At 48.3% G+C, this 21,844-nt stretch overlaps 1 protein-coding gene across 3 annotated transcripts in view; it reads right to left on the reverse strand.

The window, feature by feature from the left end:
* The window catches only part of Grik4 (glutamate ionotropic receptor kainate type subunit 4), a 433,126-nt gene that overhangs the window by 148,965 nt on the left and 262,317 nt on the right, over nucleotides 1-21,844 (reverse strand). For all 3 annotated transcript variants that reach the window (XM_031343459.1, XM_031343458.1, XM_031343457.1), the window contains exons 5-6: nucleotides 15,302-15,399; nucleotides 11,232-11,397 (exon numbers count right to left, since the gene is read on the reverse strand). In XM_031343459.1, coding sequence (XP_031199319.1) covers nucleotides 11,232-11,397; nucleotides 15,302-15,399 — 264 coding nt within the window. The remainder of the gene's footprint in view (nucleotides 1-11,231; nucleotides 11,398-15,301; nucleotides 15,400-21,844) is intronic.

Genomic DNA, 21,844 nt, shown 5'->3' on the forward strand with positions numbered 1-21,844 from the left:
AATAAAACCTGAGGCCCTTCAGGGAGGCAGGGCAAGGTAAGAGAACCCCACCCCACCCCAGTTCTTCTCTGAAGCACTGTGCCCAGTGGCTGAGAGCTGGATTCAGAGAGCAGCAGACCTGGATTTTTTTTCCCCACTTCCAGAACCTTCTCATGTAGCCAGTTGTCTAGTCAGCTCCTCCAAGAAAAATGAATCCTAACAGTGGACAGCTCCTGGGGCTGTGTACGCATTAAATGATGCACTGTAAAGCTCTCCAGTGCTCAGGAGAACCCAGAAGTGTTCCATCAAGCTCCGTCAAGAAAAGCCTTTGTTTCCATTTTGGCGGTGGCAAAGCAGTTCCCTCAAGATCCCAAGGCCCAGGAAAGAGTCCTGGCAAAGCCTCTTGAATTCTGTAGAGCCCTGTGGCTGCTCTAAGACGAGGTATTAACATGGTCATAAAAGAAAAGGCTTTGAACAGCAGCAAGCCGAGGCTCAAAACCAAACAGGGAAAGGGGACCCTGTGCTAAGGATTCTCCCCTTCTCCTCCACCCCCAGCTAGTAGATGTCAGGGGTCTTGGTGTGAAGAAACGATCCAGAACAACGTTGCTGAGATAAAGGGGTTTAATTCTGTCTGTCCCTGCCAAGGCAGGCCAGGGAAAAGGCAGACGTGTGGCAAAAGAGCCATCTCCTCTGAGCCAGTAGTCTGGAGTCTGGTAGAGAGATACCTGCAGGCATTTGCTCACAGAGCAATGACAGGAGAAACGTTTATCAAACCTTATTATGCTCTGGCTAATGTACTAAATTTTTAACATGGCTTATCTTATGTAAGTCTTCATAACAATACTGTACAGTATTAGAATTCCCAAGTTCCAAGAAGAATGGGAGGCAGGGAGGTAAGGAACACACCTCATACTGTGGGCAGTAAAAGGAGGCTGATTTTCTACCACTGTATGTTCCCTGGCTGCCAGCTTCAGTGCAGACTGACACAGTATTCAATTCAGAAGCACCATCAATGCAGCCCATAAACACTCTTTCCTGCACCCTCCTGAGGCCCAAAGACAGTTGGCATCATTGATAGGTGGCACTGAGGAACATCCACCCAGTCCTTCTGTCATGGAAAAAGTGGTGACTTGCACAGTCACACATGCGAGGGACACGGCTGAGACAAGAATTCCCACTTTCTGACTTCCACCCGACCCTTCATCCAGGAGGCCACATTGCCTCTTGGAACAAAGCATGTAGCAGCAGGTACTGTACCTACAGAGCTCCCCAGGGACATGGACATACTTCTAGACACTTAAGTGGGGAAAGCTAATATTCAGTGTGTGTGTGTGTGTGTGTGTGTGTGTGTTGTTTTGTTTTGTTTTGAAACAAGGAACCAGAGTGGGAGCTTGAGAACCTGGTGTAGCTTACCTATTTTTCCTGTGTCTGTGTCCTGCCCCCCACCACCACTACTTCACTGTAAGTCTTGAGAATGGTCTCCAGGGAGCTGGGAGCTGCCTGGTAAGAGACGTGGGCTGGAATAACCTTGGAATAACTTGCTTCACAAACAGAAGCTATGTGGTGTATGGTGTTTTGAATGAGAATGGCCTTCATAGGATCATAAGCTTGGTCCCTCATTGGTGGAACAGCTTTGGGAGGATTGGGAGGTGTGGCTTCATTGAAAGAGGTATGTCCCTGGGGGCTTTATGTACACAGACAGCAGGCAGACACAATGGATCCTGCCCTCAGTGTTTAAAGTAAGGCAAGTAGAGAGCAAAATTAAACCGTACTCCCATTTGTTTGGTAACCTGAGTGGATTTAGACTCCTGTGGGAGCAACCTTTTTGTCCCAACTGCAAGATGGAGAGAGGGCATACTGCGCTCTGAGATGATATCAGAGGCTAGCCTCCACCAGGCCCAGACCTGAGCTTCTGCCCCAAAAGGCACTGTTCTCATCAGGATGATCAGGAGGACACAGAGATGGCATTCTAGATGGTCGCAGTCAGGTCCTAGGCACTGCATGATCACTGAGGCCAGAGGGATTAAAATGTGGGAAGTTTTGTGAATCCCACAGGCCTGGGCTGTAGCAATGAGAATTTTTGGAGGCTGGCTAGAAAGAAGCTAATCATCTCCCAAGCCAAAATGTATGAGATGGGCAAAGCTATTCAGTAGAGTGAGACCAGGAAGCCTGGGGGAATACAGCAGGATGGGGAACAGAATGGTGACACCTGACAAAGGTGGCCCAGGGACCCATCATCCCTTTCATCCTGGCAGGGTCCCTGGGCTCTTGGGGAAAGCACACCAGAGACCTTGCTCCAATCAATCTGACCCCTGACCCCTCGGCTGCCCAGCTACCCTTTAAACAAAAACAGCATATTCCTCTGCTGCACCCCATATTCTGTGTGCAAAGAGGGAGGGCTAGAGACGGGCAGTGAGCACCCCTAAAGGTGTGCACCCATCCCCGATCCCCCATCAGAAAACTATTCTTTCCCCTAACTGGAGTGGCCAGCAATGAGCACAATATTGAGGCTCAAACATGGCAAGGGAGCTAGTGGGACAATGTCCTCAGCCTCCAGCTCCACATGTCTGGGAGGTCAGGGGCAAGGTTATCAGATAGTCACACAGCAGGGAGGTGTCAGTCACCCAGAAGGGCCTCTGCAAGTCTTATTTGTCTCTTTTTTTGTACTTTCCTGCCTCTCCTCCTAAAAACATCCCTCCTTTCTCAAGTCTTTACCCATTCCCCCCACCCCAACACTTACAGGAGTAATCACCCAGCACCTAAATCATAACCCCTGCTGATAAATCACATAAAATATTTACCAGCATACATAGTGCCCTGAATTTTCAATCCTGATAAGGCCATTGTCAGCTGGAGCTATCCTAATCTGAAAACACACTGCACACACTCTGCTGTGGAATTCTGGGGCTTAGCAACACCACACACTGCACATTCTAGTGTGGGGGCTCCCTCTTGTGATCACATGACTTGCTATCACTTCCCACCATCCCCCACAAAAGTGTGAAGCCTAATACCATTATCCAGGGAAAGGATCCAAATCAAAATTTCAAGCATGGTGTGAGAGTGTGGGGTGGAGGAGGAGGTGGTAGTGGGAGGGGGGGTTCAACGTCAGGTGTCTCCCACAATCACTTTCTGCATTACATTTTAAGGCAGAGCCTCTCTCCAAACCAGAGGTTCTCGCCAGTTCAGCTAGGCTGATGCCCAATAAGCCCAGGGGTTCTCCTGTTTCTATTTCCCTAGTGGCAAGATTATAAAACATGTGCCACTGCTCCCAAGTTTTTATGTGGGTACTGGAAAACCCAAACTTGGGTGTTCATGGTTGTGTAGCACACTTTAGCTGCTGAGCCATCTCGGAAGCACCTTAAGAACATTTTCCACTGAGGGCACATTGCTTCTGCTGATGGTAAAGGTGGGACAATGTAAGTTAGATCATTGTAAGTTAGGACCACCAAAATACAATACTATGTACCTGAATGAATCCCATCAGGAAAGCCAGGGAACCTTTCAGAGACCTCTGCACATGCCCAGGAAAGGCCCGTACAGCACACTTGTTGGACCGGACTGAGTTAGAAACTTGAGGAAGTAACTCTGAGGTCAGGGGACAGCAGTGCCTGGGGAGACCTGTCACCTTGTCACCAGGCAGGCAGCTTAATGGAATGGATGTGGCTTGAGGAAACACGGGAAAGGCAGTCAAGACTGGCTTGATCCTGGAATCCTCACAGGGATGACAATCCTGAGGATTAGATGTCACAGGGAGAGAGGCTTGCTCGCACTGGGGTAGCATCCTGGTTTCACTGTCTAGAGATGCAGTGTGGCAGTTCAGATCCCCATCATCAGGAAGACCCTTTTAGGGACTTTCCTCTAGAGAATTAAACTATGGGTGGGGAGTGGGAAAGGGAGAAAAGCCATGCATCTCCAGATCAGGGAGCCTCTGAATCTGCAAGTCTAAAACAGGACACACACACACACACACACACACACACACACACACACACACACACCAACCAAAAAACCAAAAACCAAAACAGAAAAATACAAAAACACCCAATCCTTTTAAAATTAACTTTGCGTTTGTGTTGGCATATGAGAGAGTAAGAGAGAGAGAGAGAGAGAGAGAGAGAGAGAGAGAGAGAGAGAGAGAGAGAGAGAGAATATGTGTTGCCACACATGTGCACAACACTTTGTGGAGCCCCTGCTTTTTCCACCATGTGGATCCCGGGGTTCCAGCTCAGACTGTCATGCTTGGTGGTAATGAATCTCTCAGGCCCCAGAAGTTGGTACTTTTGTTTCCAGGCTGTGGGAGACTCACAGAAGAGAAAGCATTCACTGCTTGGTGCTGCTGGACTAGTGTCACCCTCACCTCTTTACTAGAACTAAGGATTTACCAGGCACAGCCCCCATCACAGGTGTTAAAACTCCATGCTCCCTTCAGGTTTCCACCACCCCCAGCCCAGGATGGGGACTGAACGCTGGCCCAGCGGCAGCCTGCCTACCAAGGCTGGGCTGAGGAGCCTGGGGAACCCATTAGTCTCCATCAGGACCAAAGTGGATCAATGTGGAACCCAATAGGCAGCTGCTCTGGGACGCAGGGCATAGACTGGTTTCCAGAACTACAAGGCAGGGGCCCCAGGGCCAGAGGGAGGGCATTGAAGCTGTAAAAGTGGATCTAGAGTTGGTTATAGACACAGGACAGGGGCAGAGATGCTTGAGATCTCTGCAGGGGGACACAATGATCCAACATCACAATCTAAACACAGGGCTTATGCAGATAGCTCAGGGTTCGAGTGCTTACCGTACAGCACAGAGGCCCAAGTTTAGATCCTCAATATTCTGTAAAGCAAGGTGGGGTGGCCAGGGCTTGTGAATCTGTCCTCAGTGGAGAGCAGACTCAGAGAGACATTTGGGTTTTGGCATGCTTGGTGGCATGCCATGGCAAGCCAGTTTAGAAGACTTAGAAGTTCCAAGTTTAGTGAGGGGGAGGGAAGGGGAGGTGAGAGTGATTGGGGGGACGTCTGCCAAGGGTGCTTGCTGCCCAGTGATGGCCTGAGTTTGATCCCTTGACCTACATGGTAGAAGGAAAGAACCACCTCCTGTAAGTTTCTCTCTGTTTCTGTCTCTCTTTCTGTCTGTCTGACTCTCTCATACACACACAAATAAGCAAACAAAGTGTAAAGAAAAAAAAAAATAAACCGAGAAAGACATTTAAACATCAACATCTGGCTACCATATGCAGAGCCCCCTGCCCCCCCAACACGCACATTACAGAAAATATCTACATCAGGCTACTGGGGTGGTGGTGGTAGCTCAGTTGGGTGAGCATTTGCCCAGCGTGCAGGAATCCCTGGCTCCAACCTCCAGCATCACAGAAACTGAGCAAGGGATCTCACACCATGATCTCAGCAATCGGCTGGAGAGACAGGAGGATCGGAAAGCTCAAGGTTATCTTTGGCTACATGAGTTTGAGGCCATCCTGTGACACACACAACCCATCTCAAAGAAGAAAATACAATACAGTATCTAGTCTGGCTGGTCCTCTCTCAGCCTCCCTTCCTCTGTCCCTCTACTAGCTGACTCCCTCTGTACAGCACTTGGCCATGGGAAGTGCTCTCTTCCCAGGGAGGGAAGTCCTGGTAAGTACTGGGGGAACCAGCTAATGCTGAGGGATTGACCTTGGGATTGACCTTGGGGAGAATGTAATATATTAAATGAGTATGATGTGGTGCCTGATGCCCTTGACCCCGCCAAGTGCTCATCTTTCTTCCCTTGCCAAGTGTCAAACCCAGGCTGCATGGTTGTTAAATGTCTGTGGCACCAGTTAGTTTATTTTTTTTTCTTTTTGCAAGGAGAGGGTCCATTGGAGACTAGGTCTTTTCCGTAGGTAACCCAGGATGGCCTTAAATTTAACATCTTTCTCCTTCAGCTTCCTGAGTGCCACCCTATCTAGCTGGAGAAACTGAGTCTGACCAGAGAAGGTGAGAGTGCAGAGGGACTGGTCACTGCATGATGAGAAGCATGATTCAGATTCACGTGTGGGAATGATGCCTTCATATGCTTCTGCCTGTCCCATCTCACACCTGAGGCTGGCCTCAGGAACAAGGATGGTGGAGAAGGCGGTGGAGCTGAGGTGGAAGGGAAAGAAGTCTACAGGGACAGAGGTCTGGGCAGGTATAGACCTGGCCTCTGACTGCACCACTCACACTGGGGGGCTCTCTGTGCTCCCCACATGTAGAAAAAGGTAGTCCTCACTCCTTTGTCTCCTACATGGATCAGAGGGGTAAGCAAGGCCAAGGGAGATGAGAACCACGTGAACTTGAGATTGGATGTTAACTCTCCTTTCTTCCTGCAGATAATTCTGGTAACAGAACCCGTCATATATGGTCATCTTCAGTTCTCTGGTTTAAATTGGAGGATTTAAATGTTCAGGGTAACATTAAGGATCAAACCCAAGACTTGAGGACTAAAGGTTAAGATAATATAAGCACTCTCAGCACAGAGCTCAGTACACAGTAAATGTCACTGGGTCATGGAGTCACTGTCCCCTCCTAAGATCAGCCTGTAGGTGCATGGTTAAGTCTGTAACGTTATGAGCAAGAGGCTTTTCACAGCAACTCATGGAGAAGGCCCACTACTGCCCCATATACTCTTTGAAAGCTTGCTGGGTAGCAGCAAGCCATAACGTCCCCTGCTCGGCTCCCACCTCGTCAGCCAGTTGTGCAGGGTACGGCAACAGTAATTATCCTCTGGGTGCGGGGACCGTCCTGCCCAATCACCTCAGTGGGCTTTATCATCTCCAACAACAGCAAAGAATGGCTCAGAAAGGCCGAGTGTCCGCTGAGCATCAAACAGCTCCTCTGGGTTACAACAGTGAGGTGTTCTCTCTCTCTTCTCCCCTGCCCTCGTGTGTGTGTGTGTATGTGTGTGTGTGTGTGTGTGTGTGTGTGTGTGTGTGTGTGCATATGCTTTCAAGTAGAGTCCAGAGGTTGATTTTAGATGCTGCCCATCAATCACTGTCCTTATTTTTTTGGGACAGGGCCTCTGAAACTGGAGCTCAACAATTTGGCTAGACTGGCTGGCCAGGGAGCCTCCTGTTTCTGCTCCTCCAGCATTGAGATGGCAACTGTTTGTTTACCACTGACTAGGTTTTATGTGGCTTCTGTGAGGATCTAGACTTGAGTCCCCATGATTGTGTGGCAAGCATTCCACTAACAGCCATTTCTTCACGCCCAGGATGGTCCTCTTTCACACCACCACCTGGCCTCTCTCTTAGGCGACACTTCCTCCTATCATGACACGTGTGCTTCCATAGCCATTGTGGGACCCACAGCTCTCTGTGGAAGCCCTTGCATGTCCAGCTCCCTTGGGTTCCATGGGGGATAACTGGGGAAGCCTTGGCAGGGCCACTCACGACATCTCCTCAACCTTTTGAGAAATAAAACTTAGAGACTTTCTGACTTTTTTTTTCTCTCATTAAAGAAAAGTAACATAATTCGCCATGTATCTCTGCTTGGTCCCAAACCTGCTTATTAAGATAAAAACTCCTTCTGGGAAACAGGAGCATATGTGGTTGGCTCTCTGTGGAATGATCCCCGTTATGCGATTCTGAGGTGGAGAAATAGAATTAGATTCCCCTTCCTAATTCCACCCTCAGTGTCTCTTGGCCCAGCATTAATAAGGAAGATGGAAGAAGGTCTCATCCAGAGCTCTGAGCCACATTTCCCTGCAGCCCCTCATTTCCTCAGCCTTTGATTAGATTTTTAATCTTCTCTGCCCTTGAACTTCTCCTGCCTGCCCCACCTTCCTTCCCCTGGCCTGGTGGGTGGGTACAGAAGTTGAAGCAACCTAATGAATTCTCTAAGCACATTATGCTATGGCCGAAGAGGCTCTGAGCCTCTGTCTGGGCATCCTCGAATTTTCCAGACCCTGGAGTGTATTCATCCACCCTTCCCCTCTTCTCCAGGACGGTAGGGACCTCTGCTCCAGAAGTCTCTATTCCTACCAGGCAGAGCCCATATTCAAGCTGCTGCCCTGCACAGATCTGTACAGATCTGGGGAGAGGGAGGATGAGACACTAAGCAGTGAGCCCCAGACTGGGCTAGGAGGACCCCAAGAAGAACCCTGGCTTTGTCGCAATATGACCTCAAAGTCCCTTTAGAAACAAAACAAGACAAAATACCCAATGCTATTTTCTCCACTCCGGCATGCCTGAGGAGAAAGGGAGTGCCAGGATCCTCATGAAAAGAGTACTGATTTGGGAGGCTGCAGTACCCATCAAAGTCCTGAGCGCAGAGTCAATGTTTCACATACACTTGAGCCACAGACCTCCCTAGGCCCCATAAGAGCTAGAGGAGAGAAACAGGCTCAGTTTATAAGCAAGATTGACCATGGCTTAGACACAAGAAAGAATTTCCTGAAGGGTGGGTGAGCTCTTGTTCAACTAGCACTGAGGTAGACTTTGAGACAACTTTTGCTTCCAAGTATTTCAGACAGATTTCTCCTTTATCTCCTAAAGGCCCCACTGTGTAAGTCCCGTTAGAGTGGCCTTGTCACAATCCATTCCCAGAATGAGGAAGGGGCTCGATGCTAGGACATCACACATTGATGCTGGGCACTACATACACAGGGTAGAAATAGAGCACCTCCCAACCACATTCTATCAAATATTAGCATCCTGTGGTCTGCCAGGTCTTTGGGAGGCTTGTGGGAGACTATTTGGAGAGGCACGGGCATCTCAGAATGTCCACGCCAAGTTGGAGTGTGAGTTGCCACAAGCGGGAAAGAGGAGGAACGTTTGCCCTCTGTTCACCTATCTCTTCTTTATTTTTAACACAGAACTCCTTGCCCATACTCATTCTCATCAAAGCGATGCTGTCCAGGCGAGCATTCCGCAGTGCTACGCTGTTTTGTCTCAGTGCTTGCTAGTTGGTGGTCAGTGGCTACAAGTGTCTGCAGAACACCTGAAGTGAGGATAGTGAGATTGTGGGATTTTAATTTTTAGTGTAAATTTATCTTATTGTATTTAAAAAAAAAAAAACTGACTCTTGCTCTGTGGCCTACAGAGGCTTCCATCTACAGCAATCCTCCTGTCTCAGTTTCCCAAGTGCTAAGGTTACAGAGGAGCACCACCACACCCAGCTCTGAAAATTTCATTTTAATTCATTCAGATTTTAAATTTAAATAGTGAAAAGTGATCTGAGACTCTTCCATGGGCCATCTTAGATTCAGAGGAACCCAGTCTGGCAAATGCAAAGGAAATGCTGGCAACACATTGAACTACTTTCCAGGAAACTTGAATTTTAGCCTCCACTCTACCACTTATTAGCTATGGGACCCCAGACAAGGTCAACTATTCTCTGGAGTTCTCTTTCCTCTTTTGTACTGAAGGGACTTGATTTCTGTTCGCTCAGCTCTTGGTGAAGCCCCTTGGTGAGTACGGGCCTGAGAACACTAATACACCCCATTTCCTACAAAATCACTTTCTTGTAGTAATTGCTTCAGCACCCATGTTGACTGGCAGTGAGAGGAGTTGGTGTGTTCCTGCACATGACCCACATGTGAGCCTTCACAGCGCATGTTTGCTGGAACCCTTCGGAACCAGCATGGTCTCTCCTGGTCTGAGGGTCTTCAGCTCCTTAGAAGTCTAACTCAGGTCCCCAACCCTGGCTTCATTTTCATCTACTCAAACTAGTTGTTCCTTAACGGTGAACCCAACATTACAAGGACCATTCTTTTGAGGCCTCTCAGGGAAGAGATCTTCAGGGTCCCTCAATGAACGCAGGACCCAAGTCTACACTCCCTTACTTGCCACCCATGGGTTTGGATTTCCTTCTTCAACCTCCTCCCATCTCCTATCAATATCCATTCTTAATGGAAACCACTCCTCCTCAGACACAGAACCAGTCTCTCCTGTTTCCTTTCCCCTCCCTTGGCCTCCATCTCTCTTCCCTGTTAACTTAAGTCTTTGAATCTTTCCAGGTTCATCTGGAGCTCCCATCTAAGCCTGGAAACCTCTCCTAGCATCCCTGGGCTCTGAGAATCTCCTCCCATGAGTCACAGTGCTCACCTGACACTTAGCACAGTCTGTCAGGGGACAGCTCACAGTGCAAGCAGTGGCCCTTCTCCTCTGTATCCACTTTGGGCTTTGAAGAAGCTTGAGATGTCTGGTGAAGACCTGTTTGTTTCTGCTGCCTAAGGTTTAGACTGTGAGTGAGTCACTTCACCTCTGAGTCTCAACATACTCAACTTGGAAGTTGGGGTTGGCATGCCTTTCAGACCCCTGCCTGGTTGTGATAATCAGGTACGGATAGAGCACACAGGGGAGCAGGTCTTGTGGAGTAAACAGACAGGAAAGCTGGAGGATAAATACAAAGTGCACGTGTGGAGGCAGGCAAGGGTGACGGTCTGCTGAAGTGCGTGCGTCTGACCTGTCCTGTGGTTTTGTTTCTGGATATTACTTAGATTCAAGGATAGAGGGAGGCCTTGCTCAGAGCAGCTCAGACAAGTCCAAGACAGGTCCTGACAGAAGAGAGCACACTGCCGTAAATGAACACAGCCCATGACGACCTGCAGGGTCAGAGCAACCTGCTCAGCTCCCCTGTGCAGGTGGCAGGCTAGGTTCAAGCACAGGCCACCAGTGCACACCAGAGGCCAGCCTCTAAGCAGCAGTAAGCAGGTATACAGATGCCACCCGGACTACATGAACACACATGTTTGCTGACTCAAATTAGCTAAATCTCATAAACACTAAATTTACGTCTCAAATTGTGTGAGAGAGACACAGAAAATGCATTTCCAAGCCTGTGTTTGCAGAAAGAGAAAAGAAGGTGCTTTATCAGGGATTGACCTTGGACCTTGTTCCATCAGCAAAACCTGCTCTCCGGGGGAAGATACTCTTCAGCTCATCAAGTACAAATGCATTCAATTTTGTATTCCCACCTCTCTCTCCCTCTCTCTTTGTGTCTCCTTAACAATGAGGCTGAAAATGTGGGAATTGAGTTTGCAGATACAAAAAGACTTGGCAGTTGGCCAGTCTCCCTGCAGCCTAGTTCCATGCCAAAGGGTGCTTATGGGCACTGTTTCTCTTTTACACATACAGAGAGAGAGAGAGAGAGAGAGAGAGAGAGAGAGAGAGAGAGAGAGAGAGAGAGAGAGAGAGAGAGAGAGAGAGAGAGAGAGAGAGAGAGAGAATTGCACCTGTTTGTAGAAATGAACAAGACCAGCCTGTCTGGACATGGAGCTAGCCCAGGAATACGTACATTCTGCTTTGGCACAGATGAGGCAGGCGGTGGTGCAGTTGAAGAAGTTCAGGATCCCAGCCACAGCCACGCTGATGTCAGTGTTGCTGGGGTGAAGGTTCAGGGTGGTGAATCTCTGGAGTTGGAACCTGACAAATTCCTCTGGGGCTACTTTGAAATGAGGGACCTGGCAAAAAGAGCAAAATGAGACAACAAGGAGAATCCAGATCCAGAATGATGGAGAGATCAAAAGCAGGATGGGTGACCCAGGCTGTGCCTGAGCAGGTCTTCTTTTACTTAACACTTTTAACACACACCAAGGAAAGAGCAGCATTCAGGACCTGGGCTCCAAGTCCATGGGAGTACGACATGGTAGCATCCTTGGCAAGACCCAGAACAAGCCACCCTTTGGCTAGAGACCTCAGTATATACTCTGTAGTGTAAGAGTGCAATCACTCTTGAAGTCCTTACAGTCTATCATCTGTATTTAATGAGATGGGGCAGAGATGGGAAGAAGAGACACACAGTTCCCTATAGGCTTTCATACAACCCATCATAGCTGGCATACAGTAGTTCCCAGAAAGATTCCTGGGCAACTCCCAAGGGTCTGGGGCTGACAGAAATGATCCTGGGGAGCATTCAGAGCCTCTGGAGGGAGCCAGTGGACAAACACCTGCCCTGGATTCATCAGAGCAGTGTTGGCTTTCCACTACATCTACCAGTGGTATTTCTAGAAGGTGCCATGTTTCTCCTCTTTGCTGGGAAAGAGATATTAAGAGGCACCAATGGTGGCTTTATTGACAGCTTAGGCTATTTGGTAGGTAATAGGAAAGTTAAATCGTAATAAGCTGCCATCCACCTTGATTTTATTCAGACACTCTCATCTCTGGTACTCAGAGCTGGGAAAGCTGACACTGAGCGTGAGTCTGTACTGATGCGAAAGCAAGTGAGATTGAAAGTGGACAGCGGGAAGAATTTCCTGATGATGGGGTGCTCGGCTTCTAGAATGGATTAGTCAGATGCGATTACAGAAGTTTTCATTGCCTGGCTTTGCTCAGAGGCTCTGCTACAGGGGTCTGGGATGATGCTGTGATGGTCTCTATAGGATTCCAACCATCTTATCCTTTTACAATTTAGAGAGAAGTCTGTCAGAAATCAGAGCTCTTTGGAAATTGAGATGGGAAGAGAGCAAAGATCTAGTAAAATCCAAAGAGAAAATTACTGAATTCAAGGAGGCTTAGCCCCTGAACCATGGACAGAACACAACCATGTATTTTTTCCCCCATCAGGGACTGCATGGTGCAGAATTGACAAAAGCCTGAAGTATGGAGGATAGGTCTCAAGATCAGAGCTGACCCAGTGCATTTTATCGGGGCCTTTCCTCCTGCCTGCATTTTGTAGCCCAAACAACCCATCTAAAGTGAGTAACACAAACACCTTGAAGGCAGGTGAGGTGACAAATGAGCCAGATGAAGGGCAAGGCTGGGGATGGGCCAGGTGCCCTGGCTCATTCAGATCTAGACCTTGGAGTCTCTGACCTGACTCCTCCCTTATGACTGGCAACCCACTGAGTTTCAGCAGCAGCTGGCCAAAAGAGCTCTGCCCATTAGCTCCCTCGTGGTGGAGAGCCCTTGGAGACATGGCTGGATTCACAGCTCCCAGCCCTAGATTTGAGGAGGGGTCCTTCAGGGAGAAGGATACGTGGTTTCTGGAGTCTACAGACTGTTTTGCCTCTAGGTTCTACTGTGTGATTCAGGAGCAAACCATTTAACCTGGCTAACCTTCATCAAATAGAGCAGACCTAGGGTGTTTGTGAGAGTCCAAGAAGAGAAAATGTGATTCTGTGTCAAGATCAAAACAGCCCAGAAACCTGCACAGTCAGTGCCTGGACAATGCCCCACTTCCCTCCCTTCTCTCTTCTCTAATTGTAGAAGTTTCCAGAGGCCCCCTTTAGCTGTGTAAGGGAGAGGGTGGGGTGGTCTCTCCAGAATGGACTCAAGGGTTAAATCACTAACAGGGGCCCTCTAGAAGGCTGCTAGAGAGGCAGCCAGCTGCTCTGTGGCCTGGGCAAGGGTAGCTAGGCCTCACCCTGCTGGTTTGTTCTCTCTCTGCCTCTTGGAGAAAAATCAATCCATGATTGATTCATGATTGCAAATTCATCCCAGGAAGTCACCACAGTGGGGCTGAGGGAAGAACAGGAGGCAGGAAGTAGCCAGCCATGGGGTCTCAGAAATATTAGTGGCGTTTAAAGGGCTGGAGCCCACGGCGAGGACGCCATGGCTTTTCCTCAGAGTCAGGCCTCATAAAATATTAACCAAAATGCATAATCTGAGTGGCAGGCAAGGTCGCTCTGGAAAGAACATGACCAGACAGAGGAGGGGGTAACTGCTTGGCTGCTGTCTGGGCAGTGCCTCCTGGGGGGACTGTGGGTATGCTGCGAATCAGAAGGCCTCGTGGCCTCTGTCCTGAAAGCCCTCTGTCCTGTGGAGGCTCTCTCAAGCCAATGGGAAAGAGCCTCAGCTCCGAGACAGAGCTTTTCTGGAGTAGGGGCCGAGGAAGGAGAGCAAAGGGCAGTGAAGGGAGTGTGGTGGAGAAAGGGAGAGAACAGAAAGCCAAAGGAATCAGCCAAAGAAATGTGGGAGCTCAAATGCTGGCAACCTAGCTGGGTGAAGATCAGAGCCAAGGCTGGAGTAACAACCTGCGACACACTCCGCTTAATGTTACCTGAAGCCCAGCGAGAGAGATTCAAATTAAACGTCAGCTCCTGGCTGAGCCTGTGACACGCCGTGGCAGGACAGAAGTAGCTTTTCAGTCTGAGCTTGCCTAAGAAGTATCTCTGGGTTAACTGAGGTGGGGTGGTTCTGAAGGTCTCTGAGAAGCAAGTCCAGCCTTGGGACAGGGGTGGCGAGGACCATAAAATGCTTACGCATAACAGTTCGGAGGGAGGGGGTCAGAGAACCAGGGTCTACTCACAGACCCTGACCACGGTATCTAGGGCTCCAGGAAGCTGGATAAGCAGGAGCCTGTCTGTGATTCCCCAACTTTGGTAAGAGTGGCTTGCTGTGGGGATGTTAGGCCTTCTTTGAAAGGGCACCTGGATATCCCCCAGCATCAGATGCTGCTTGAAAGCCAAGCCTTGGGTCTCTAGCACAAGTGGGAGATGGTGCTGCCTCCTCATGTTCCTCCCAGAGCCTAGGCTGCATTCTACATACTGGTCCACAAAGGCTTTGGGACACAGGAAGGCTGGTGCAGGGCAGGGATAGGGAGGGTAGGAGGGGTAGAGGTATGGGTGGTGTGGGGATGTGTGGATGTGGGGGGAATGGGGGTATGGGGTGGGGGCTGGGGGTGGGAGAGGGGTGGGGGAGTGTAATTTACTGTCTTCTGGGCATGTATTTGCAGGTGAAAGACTGGCAGCTTCTAAATGGGCCCACAGTGATGCCTACAATCGGCAGGCTCTCTAAAGTGCAAGTTGCTAGGAAACCTGTCTTCCATCATGTTTTTGTCCCATGAACTGGAACCAGAGGAAATGGCCTCCATACTTTGGGCCCAGAGAGACTCCAGTCAGAGGTCATACCTGAAGACCAACATCTCGCTTGGAAGAGCAAATGCAGGAACTAGTGAATGAGGGCAACAAAATAAAATCTTTCCCATCTACTTAGAAAGCAGAGGTTTTTACAATTTATTCTCGCAATAAAACGGAGCAGTGGCTTCTTCCTCCCAAGGCATTCTTCCCCAGAATCCCATGGAACAGAAAACCAATACACTGTCTACACCAACAGTGCACAACTCAGACCTCTGCTCCCTTAGCCTCATGCTAGACCACCAGCCTCCATCTCTCTGCATCACAGAGAGGCCAGTGCAGACACTGCCCTGTCCTGGAGCCCTAAGACACCGACCGAGCATAGCTTGGAAATCCTGTGGTCAAACGTCTCCCCATCTTCTCATCACCTGGGAAAAGGACATGTCCCCCCAGAGGCCATTCTACCTCACATTTGCATTGATGATATCCTTAACAGTTTGGCCTCCTTGGGCACTTCCTGCATTAAGGATCCAGTCTATAGGCACCATCCCCAAAGCAGCCCCACACTCACCTCCTTCTCTCCACAGATGTTGCTGATGATGGAGCTGGAGGCTGGGCTGGACGATGGTCCCAGGACAGCAACCACACCCTTGGGGAGGATCTGACACACTGTAACCAGAGCAAAAACAGGATTAGGGAACAAAACAGGACATTCAGATGATGCAGTTCAGGTTCTGCCCTGACTAAGTCCTTAGACCATTACCCAGCACTCTCACCTTCTGCTCATGCCCAATCCAGACTCCTTTCTGCCCCTTCTAAACCCACATCTCTCCTTCTCTCCCTGGTCTGCTAGGCTCTCTGACAGTTTTATTAGTGTTTATGGACAATATTGAATGGGGAAATGACCCAGGCTATGACAACATATAGCCATAGCCAACAGGGGGTATAAATTGTCCGAGCCCTCACCAAAGAGGTAATATCGAATCCAAGGTGCCCCCCACACACCCTGTCTGGTCTGCAGAGTGTTGAGGGACACAGCTGCTGCAAAGGTACAAGGTCTAGGTGGTACCAGTGGTGGTCAGCCTTTAATCTCTTAACATCTCAGATGCGAAGACAGTCGAGGAGGAAGAAAAGCAGAAAGCAAGGCGACTAAGGTGGCTAAGAGACACCAGCTGAGAGGTGAAAAGCAGACCATGGAAGTCAGAAGAGGCAGGTGTGTGTGTGTGTGTGTGTGTGTGTGTGTGTGTGTGTGTGTGTGTGTGTGAGAGAGAGAGAGAGAGAGAGAGAGAGACAGACAGACAGACAGACAGACAGAGACAGAGAGACAGTGACAGAAAGACAGACAGAGAGTGACAGAGGAGAGAAAGAGAGAGAGAGAGAGAGAGAGAGAGAAAGAGAGAGAGAGAGCAGAAAGAGGTGGAGGGAGTCTCTCATTGGCAGGCCCCTTTGGCTGCCTTACAGGGAGCTGGTTCCCACTTTGTGATACCTGGGGACCAGCAGTGCCTGAGTCCTTGCTTTCTTTCAACTGGGAAGCTTCCCTCCCTTACTGAATGCTAGATACTTACCGTTCATGGGTTACCCAGACACCCTCATTCCTTAGACCCTTGTTCCCACATCCCTACTTTACACCTCTCATCTGAAACACTTAGTCCAGTTTGGTTGTGGTATAGAGTTCTCCTTTCTTCTCACTAGTGTGCATGCATGTGTGTGTGTGTGTGTGTGTTTACATGCATGTGTATGTGCATGTGTGTATGTGTGTGCATATGTGTGTGCACATGTGTGTTTGCATGTGTGTGCATGCGTGTGTGCACATATGTATGTGTGTTTGCATGTGTGTGTGCACGTGTATGCATGTGCATGCGTGTGTGTATGTGCACAAGTGTGTGTGTATTTGTGTGCGTGTGTGTGCACGTGTGTATGTGTTTGTGTGCGTGTGTGCATGTGTGTGTGTGTGTATATATAATATGGACACCAGAGGTCATTCATCCTCTGTTTCTCCCCACCTTAATTTCTATGACAAGGTCTCTCACTGAACCTGGCTGGATCTTACCATCTGGCCAGCCTGAGAAGCTGGGCAGTGAGCCCAGAGTACCCAGCTATCTTTACCCCAGCATTGAAGTTGCCGACGCACATCACTATATCCAGCTTTTATGTGGGTGCTGAGGATTCAAACTCAGGTCCTCATGCTTGTGCAGCAAGCACTTAGCCCATTGAACCATCTCCATAGACCCACTCGCTCACTAGACTGCAAATCCATTAGGCCGGGTGACCTTTGATGTCAGGCACAATATTTTCTAGATAAGGTCCCAGGTTGGATTCCTGACTGGATATGGAATGATGGGGCCTATGGTTAGAAGAGGAAGGGAGAATCAAGGTTTCAAAATACTAGAAACTGAGGAATGGCAGATGGGAAGAAACAAGGAAACAGAAAGAGTCTGAGATCATTCTCTGCACACATCAGTGATGTCACAGCCCACACGACATCCTTGGCTGCATAAAGAGGCTCTCCACTGCACAATCTGACATTGTATCCACAACTGAAACCCCAGCTCCACACACACTTCTCTCTTATTCATGATAGGACTCATTTGCCAGGTCCAGAAACTGCAAGTGAGGAAAGAGTACATGCTGGTTTGTGGAGGGAGCTACCAAACCATGCCTGAAGCCTGGGGTTCCTTCCTATGGAGAGAGTTCTAACAGCCAGCCACAAAAGCCATGGGATGCACTGCATGGGGTACAGGTACCAGGGGAGGACTCCATGGTTCAAACCACAGAGTTGTGGTGGTGTAACACATGAACTTTGGGTCTTCTAGATCCTCTCTTTACCTGTGGGCTTCAAAATCTCAAAGGTGCAGAAGATTCAACAGTACCAAGTGTACCCATCCCCAGGGGCATACAGCCTGGTGGCCAGGCCTGACCTCAGAAGAATGCAAGTTTTCTCAGACTTAACTGTGTGGCTCCCCCTGCCTGCTGGATGCTTTCAATGTCACCCAGCATGGCAGCTTTCAAGAGAAGCCCTCCCTCCTGATGTTAAGTGGCACATAGTAGGTCAAGGTCAGAGTCAGCTTTGGGCTTGAGGCCCCGGCTCCATTCACTGCACAATCTGATTCTCTCCAGCCACACCTTCCCCAGCTCTCTCCTCCACAATGCTTACAGAGGTCTCTCTCAGAGATCCAGATCATCACTGCCTGTCCCTGGTTCTCATCCAACTCTCTTTCCTAGCATATGACAAGCTGGTGATGCTGTTCTTCGGGATTTCATAACACTGTCCAGTACTGCTTCTCATCTAGTTCTCTGACATCCTCTCTTGGCTAATAGCTCTTTCTTTCTTATTTGATTAATCTGGGTTTTACCTATGCCTTCCTCTGTCTGAACAAACTTATCCTTGCTGCATTTGCCCATACGACCCTACAATTTGGCTTATATCTTGAGTACGAAATCAAGTTTTAAGCACCTGCTGTTCTTAGCCAAGGCACCTGCCCTCTGGCATCTCCTACTCAACGGAGTCCAGCGTAGTCTGAGCATGGACTCTGTTGCCAAACGGCCTGGGTCTGAGAGGGCATCAGATTCCCTGTAGTAGAAATCGCAGATTGTCGTGACCCATCCAATATACATGCCAGGGATCAAACTCCAGTCCTCTGCAAAAGCAGTAAGGGCTTTTTCCTGCTGATCCATCACCCTAGCCCTCCAAATGTAGTATTACTGTTTAAAGTTAGCCACAAAGTGATGGGTTTCATTATGGCATTCCCATACACCATTATACACCATTATACTTTTTCTTATTCATCCATCTTCCCACATTGTGCTCTTCCATCTTCCTCTGTCAGCTCTTGCTATTCCTCTTCCTCCCCTTAGGACGATTCATTTTATTCCCACTTTACAGCTGTGGAAATGAAGGCATAGTATATAAGTAACTTATCCAAGCTCACATGGGTAATATATGGCTGAGCCAGTCTTGACCTTAGAAGTCCATCTGACACCAAAGCTTATGTTCTTAACCACTGTGCTTCACTTCCCTTAGCTCCTGGAGGTCAAAGCTATTCTATGGTCACTCTTGATTCTCCCACACCTTCCCTCTCCCTAGGCTCTGCCGATCTGACCTCACTTCTAGGGGTTCTATCTCCAGGGATCTCCATTTCCAATTCTTTCTCCATGCTACAGGGTAAGCCATAATCATAAAACATTGATCTGTTGTTTTGGTCTGTCTTATGCATCCAGGCACCCTCTAGCCCTTAGAGTAACACAGCAAGGAACCATGGCTTAACTATACTATAGCCTTCTTGACTCTTCTCATGGGAAACTGGAAATAAACTAAATGTCTAGCCATAAAGGAATAGCTATAAAGAGTGGGTCATGTGCCCAAAGAGAATAGTATTTAGGTATTTTAAATGTATCTGAGCAGTTAATAATAGCATTACAATTATTTATGGAAAAATATTAAGAGAGTTAAGCAGGATGTAAAATTATATGTGCATCTACATGAAGCTCAAGCTAAGCCAATATCTGGGCTAGTTATGTATTGAAGAATGAGCCAAGGAAGGCATGATTAGTGCCAACATTTACCAGAAGATAATTATGGCCTGTTCAGAGAACATCTTAGGGATGGATTTATGTAATTCTAAAGCAACCTGATGAAACAGGTACAATGGCTGGCATCTTCACTTTACAGACACAAAAACAAGACAAAGAAACTAAGGAACAGAGAACAGATTGGACAGCTTGACCCCTAGCCCTAGGACCAACTCCTAAACCACAGCCTTCCACAGAGAATGGCAATTAACAGGAATGTTCCATGACACTGCCTTGGCAGTGAGAATGTTCTGTGGTTTTCCTTTTTTATTTCTTCGCTCTCTGTAATGAGCATGTATTCTTTTTATAATATGTTGTAAGGAATGTGATAAAAAAAAATCTCCCGATGACAAGTAAAATTTAAGAGGTCTGATCTGCCTGACACCCTGCCTTTGCAGCCCCCATGCTTCTTTCTGCACTGTGCCTGACTCTGTCTTCCTCCTCCAGGCTTCCTCTGAGTGGTCAGTTGTGCCTAAATCAGCTGTTCCCTACCTGTGATCTGTGACAAGAAGTCAAGGATGGGAAGGAGTGAAGGAGTGAGTGGGGGGGGGTGAGAGAGAGGGTATGTGTGTGTGTATGCATATGGTGTTGTTGCTATTGTTGTTCATTCCTCTCTATAAACCTAGCTGAAATGTAACATTTTCTTTGATTTCAATGCATATAATAAAGCACAGTATATTTGCAGTACATGTGCCTTTGTCACCAGCAGAAATTACCCATGTTTTCATATCCCATCACAAATGTCATTTATATTCATGACTAGTTCAACCTTGTTCTAGACTCAATGCTAGGCTTGCCTATGAATACATTAAAAATCATAGATATTAATATATCACTATTAAAATATTTTAGCTGCTTTCCTATATAATTGGTTTCCATGGTCAGCTATTTTATCTACTTTAAAAGACTTCTCTAAAATAGGGTTCTTTAGCACTCCCAGCCTGCCATGGTCAAGACTCTTGCTCTTCTGCTCGGGAAACTCACATTGATTCTCTAGCACCCAGCTCAGATCACGCCCCAAGGCAAGAAAGCACCTCTGTCCTGCATCAGACCCAGCTGCTTACAGAAACAGGGCAGTTCCTTGAGTCTCTAAATGCCCAGTCAGCTTCTGCGCCAAGCATATTTGTGATGGCTCTCAGCAGAGGGATTTTTTTTTTCTAAAGATAAATTCTTACAGAAGGTCATAATCCCAAATTTGGATGTGTTACCTCAAAATAGGTGGTAAAATCTCATCTAAGTAGACAGATGTGTAGCTATTTACCAGCTAAGCAGCCCTAATCCAAAAATCCTAAATCCTATCAGAAACTTTTTGAGTACTGGCATGATGCTCAAAACACTTGAGACTTGGGATTTCAGATATAGTGATTATTAGGAATTCTCAACTACCAATGTCCATGTATACCGTTCGAATCCTTACCTCCATCCCCACCAGGAAACATCTCTGGTCCCAAGCATTTCATTCAAGGGATATTCAACCTATATAATGCATGACTATTAAATATATTTGCTTGCACATGGAGACATTCTTCAGTGTCTGGCACATGCACCAGGTACACTCTCTATATAGTCTCAGAAGTTCTGAGTTCTAAACTGAGTTCTAAATATCAGGCTTCCTCAGGAACTTGGGGTCCTGGGCCTGCCCTTCTGAGCTCTCCAGACCCACATCCATTTATCTGTTGACTTCACTGGGTTCTAAACCCTTGAGAGCATGGGGACATTTGTTCAGACCTGGAAGAAAGCAGTTGCTCACCAGATGCTTGCTCTATTGAACTGAGGTGGTCCAGGATGAGTCCAGGGGAAAAGGAGGGTCCTCCTATCAGCAGCATGGCTTGGGAATCCCTGGGATGGATGGGGAACATCCATAAAAAAAAGAAAAACCTCATCTCAGGCTAAATCCCAGGTTTTAGCCTGGGTCCCACAGGCTAAAACCACCAGAGCGAGGGCACTGAGAAGTGGCTGGGAGGGGCATCAAGGGAAGGAAAGAGATGCCCTAATCTGTTTCTAGGGGAGCAGGGAAGTGAGGATACAGAAAGATGTACATGACACGGTCAGGACAACTGTTTTCCAGGCAGCAGATGAACCGGAAGGCAACTGTTAAATCAGCTAAGAGAATAGAAGACCATGAGGTGCCATTGCAGTCCCACGGAGAAGCTTCTCTGTGGCTCTGACATCCATCTAGGTAGCTAGGTCAAAGCACACAGGAGCAGTGTAGGATAGGGAGGGCTGGCCCTGAGGCATATAGTCCAGAGGCGTTAATTCAGAGGCCACCGAAAGGAGGTCCTTGTCCCTGTCAAGGTAGCTCTACATGAGCCACTCAGCTACCCTCGGATGCCAAAAATCCCAGTGTCATAGACCTAGGGATGACTCAGGTCTTGGCATCAAGCAGGAGAACAGCAAGGCACAGGTGCCTCTCTATTCCCACATGCAGAACACATCAAGAGACCCAGACTGCCCTATACCCCAGCAGCAACTGCCTCTCTTTACTCTGACACACAGTCTCCTCCCACATCAAAGCTTTCAGAAACACCCCCTGCTCATGCCCCCA

This window comes from Mastomys coucha, unplaced genomic scaffold (assembly GCF_008632895.1).
Source record: "Mastomys coucha isolate ucsf_1 unplaced genomic scaffold, UCSF_Mcou_1 pScaffold23, whole genome shotgun sequence".
NCBI classification, from domain to species: Eukaryota; Metazoa; Chordata; class Mammalia; order Rodentia; family Muridae; genus Mastomys; species Mastomys coucha.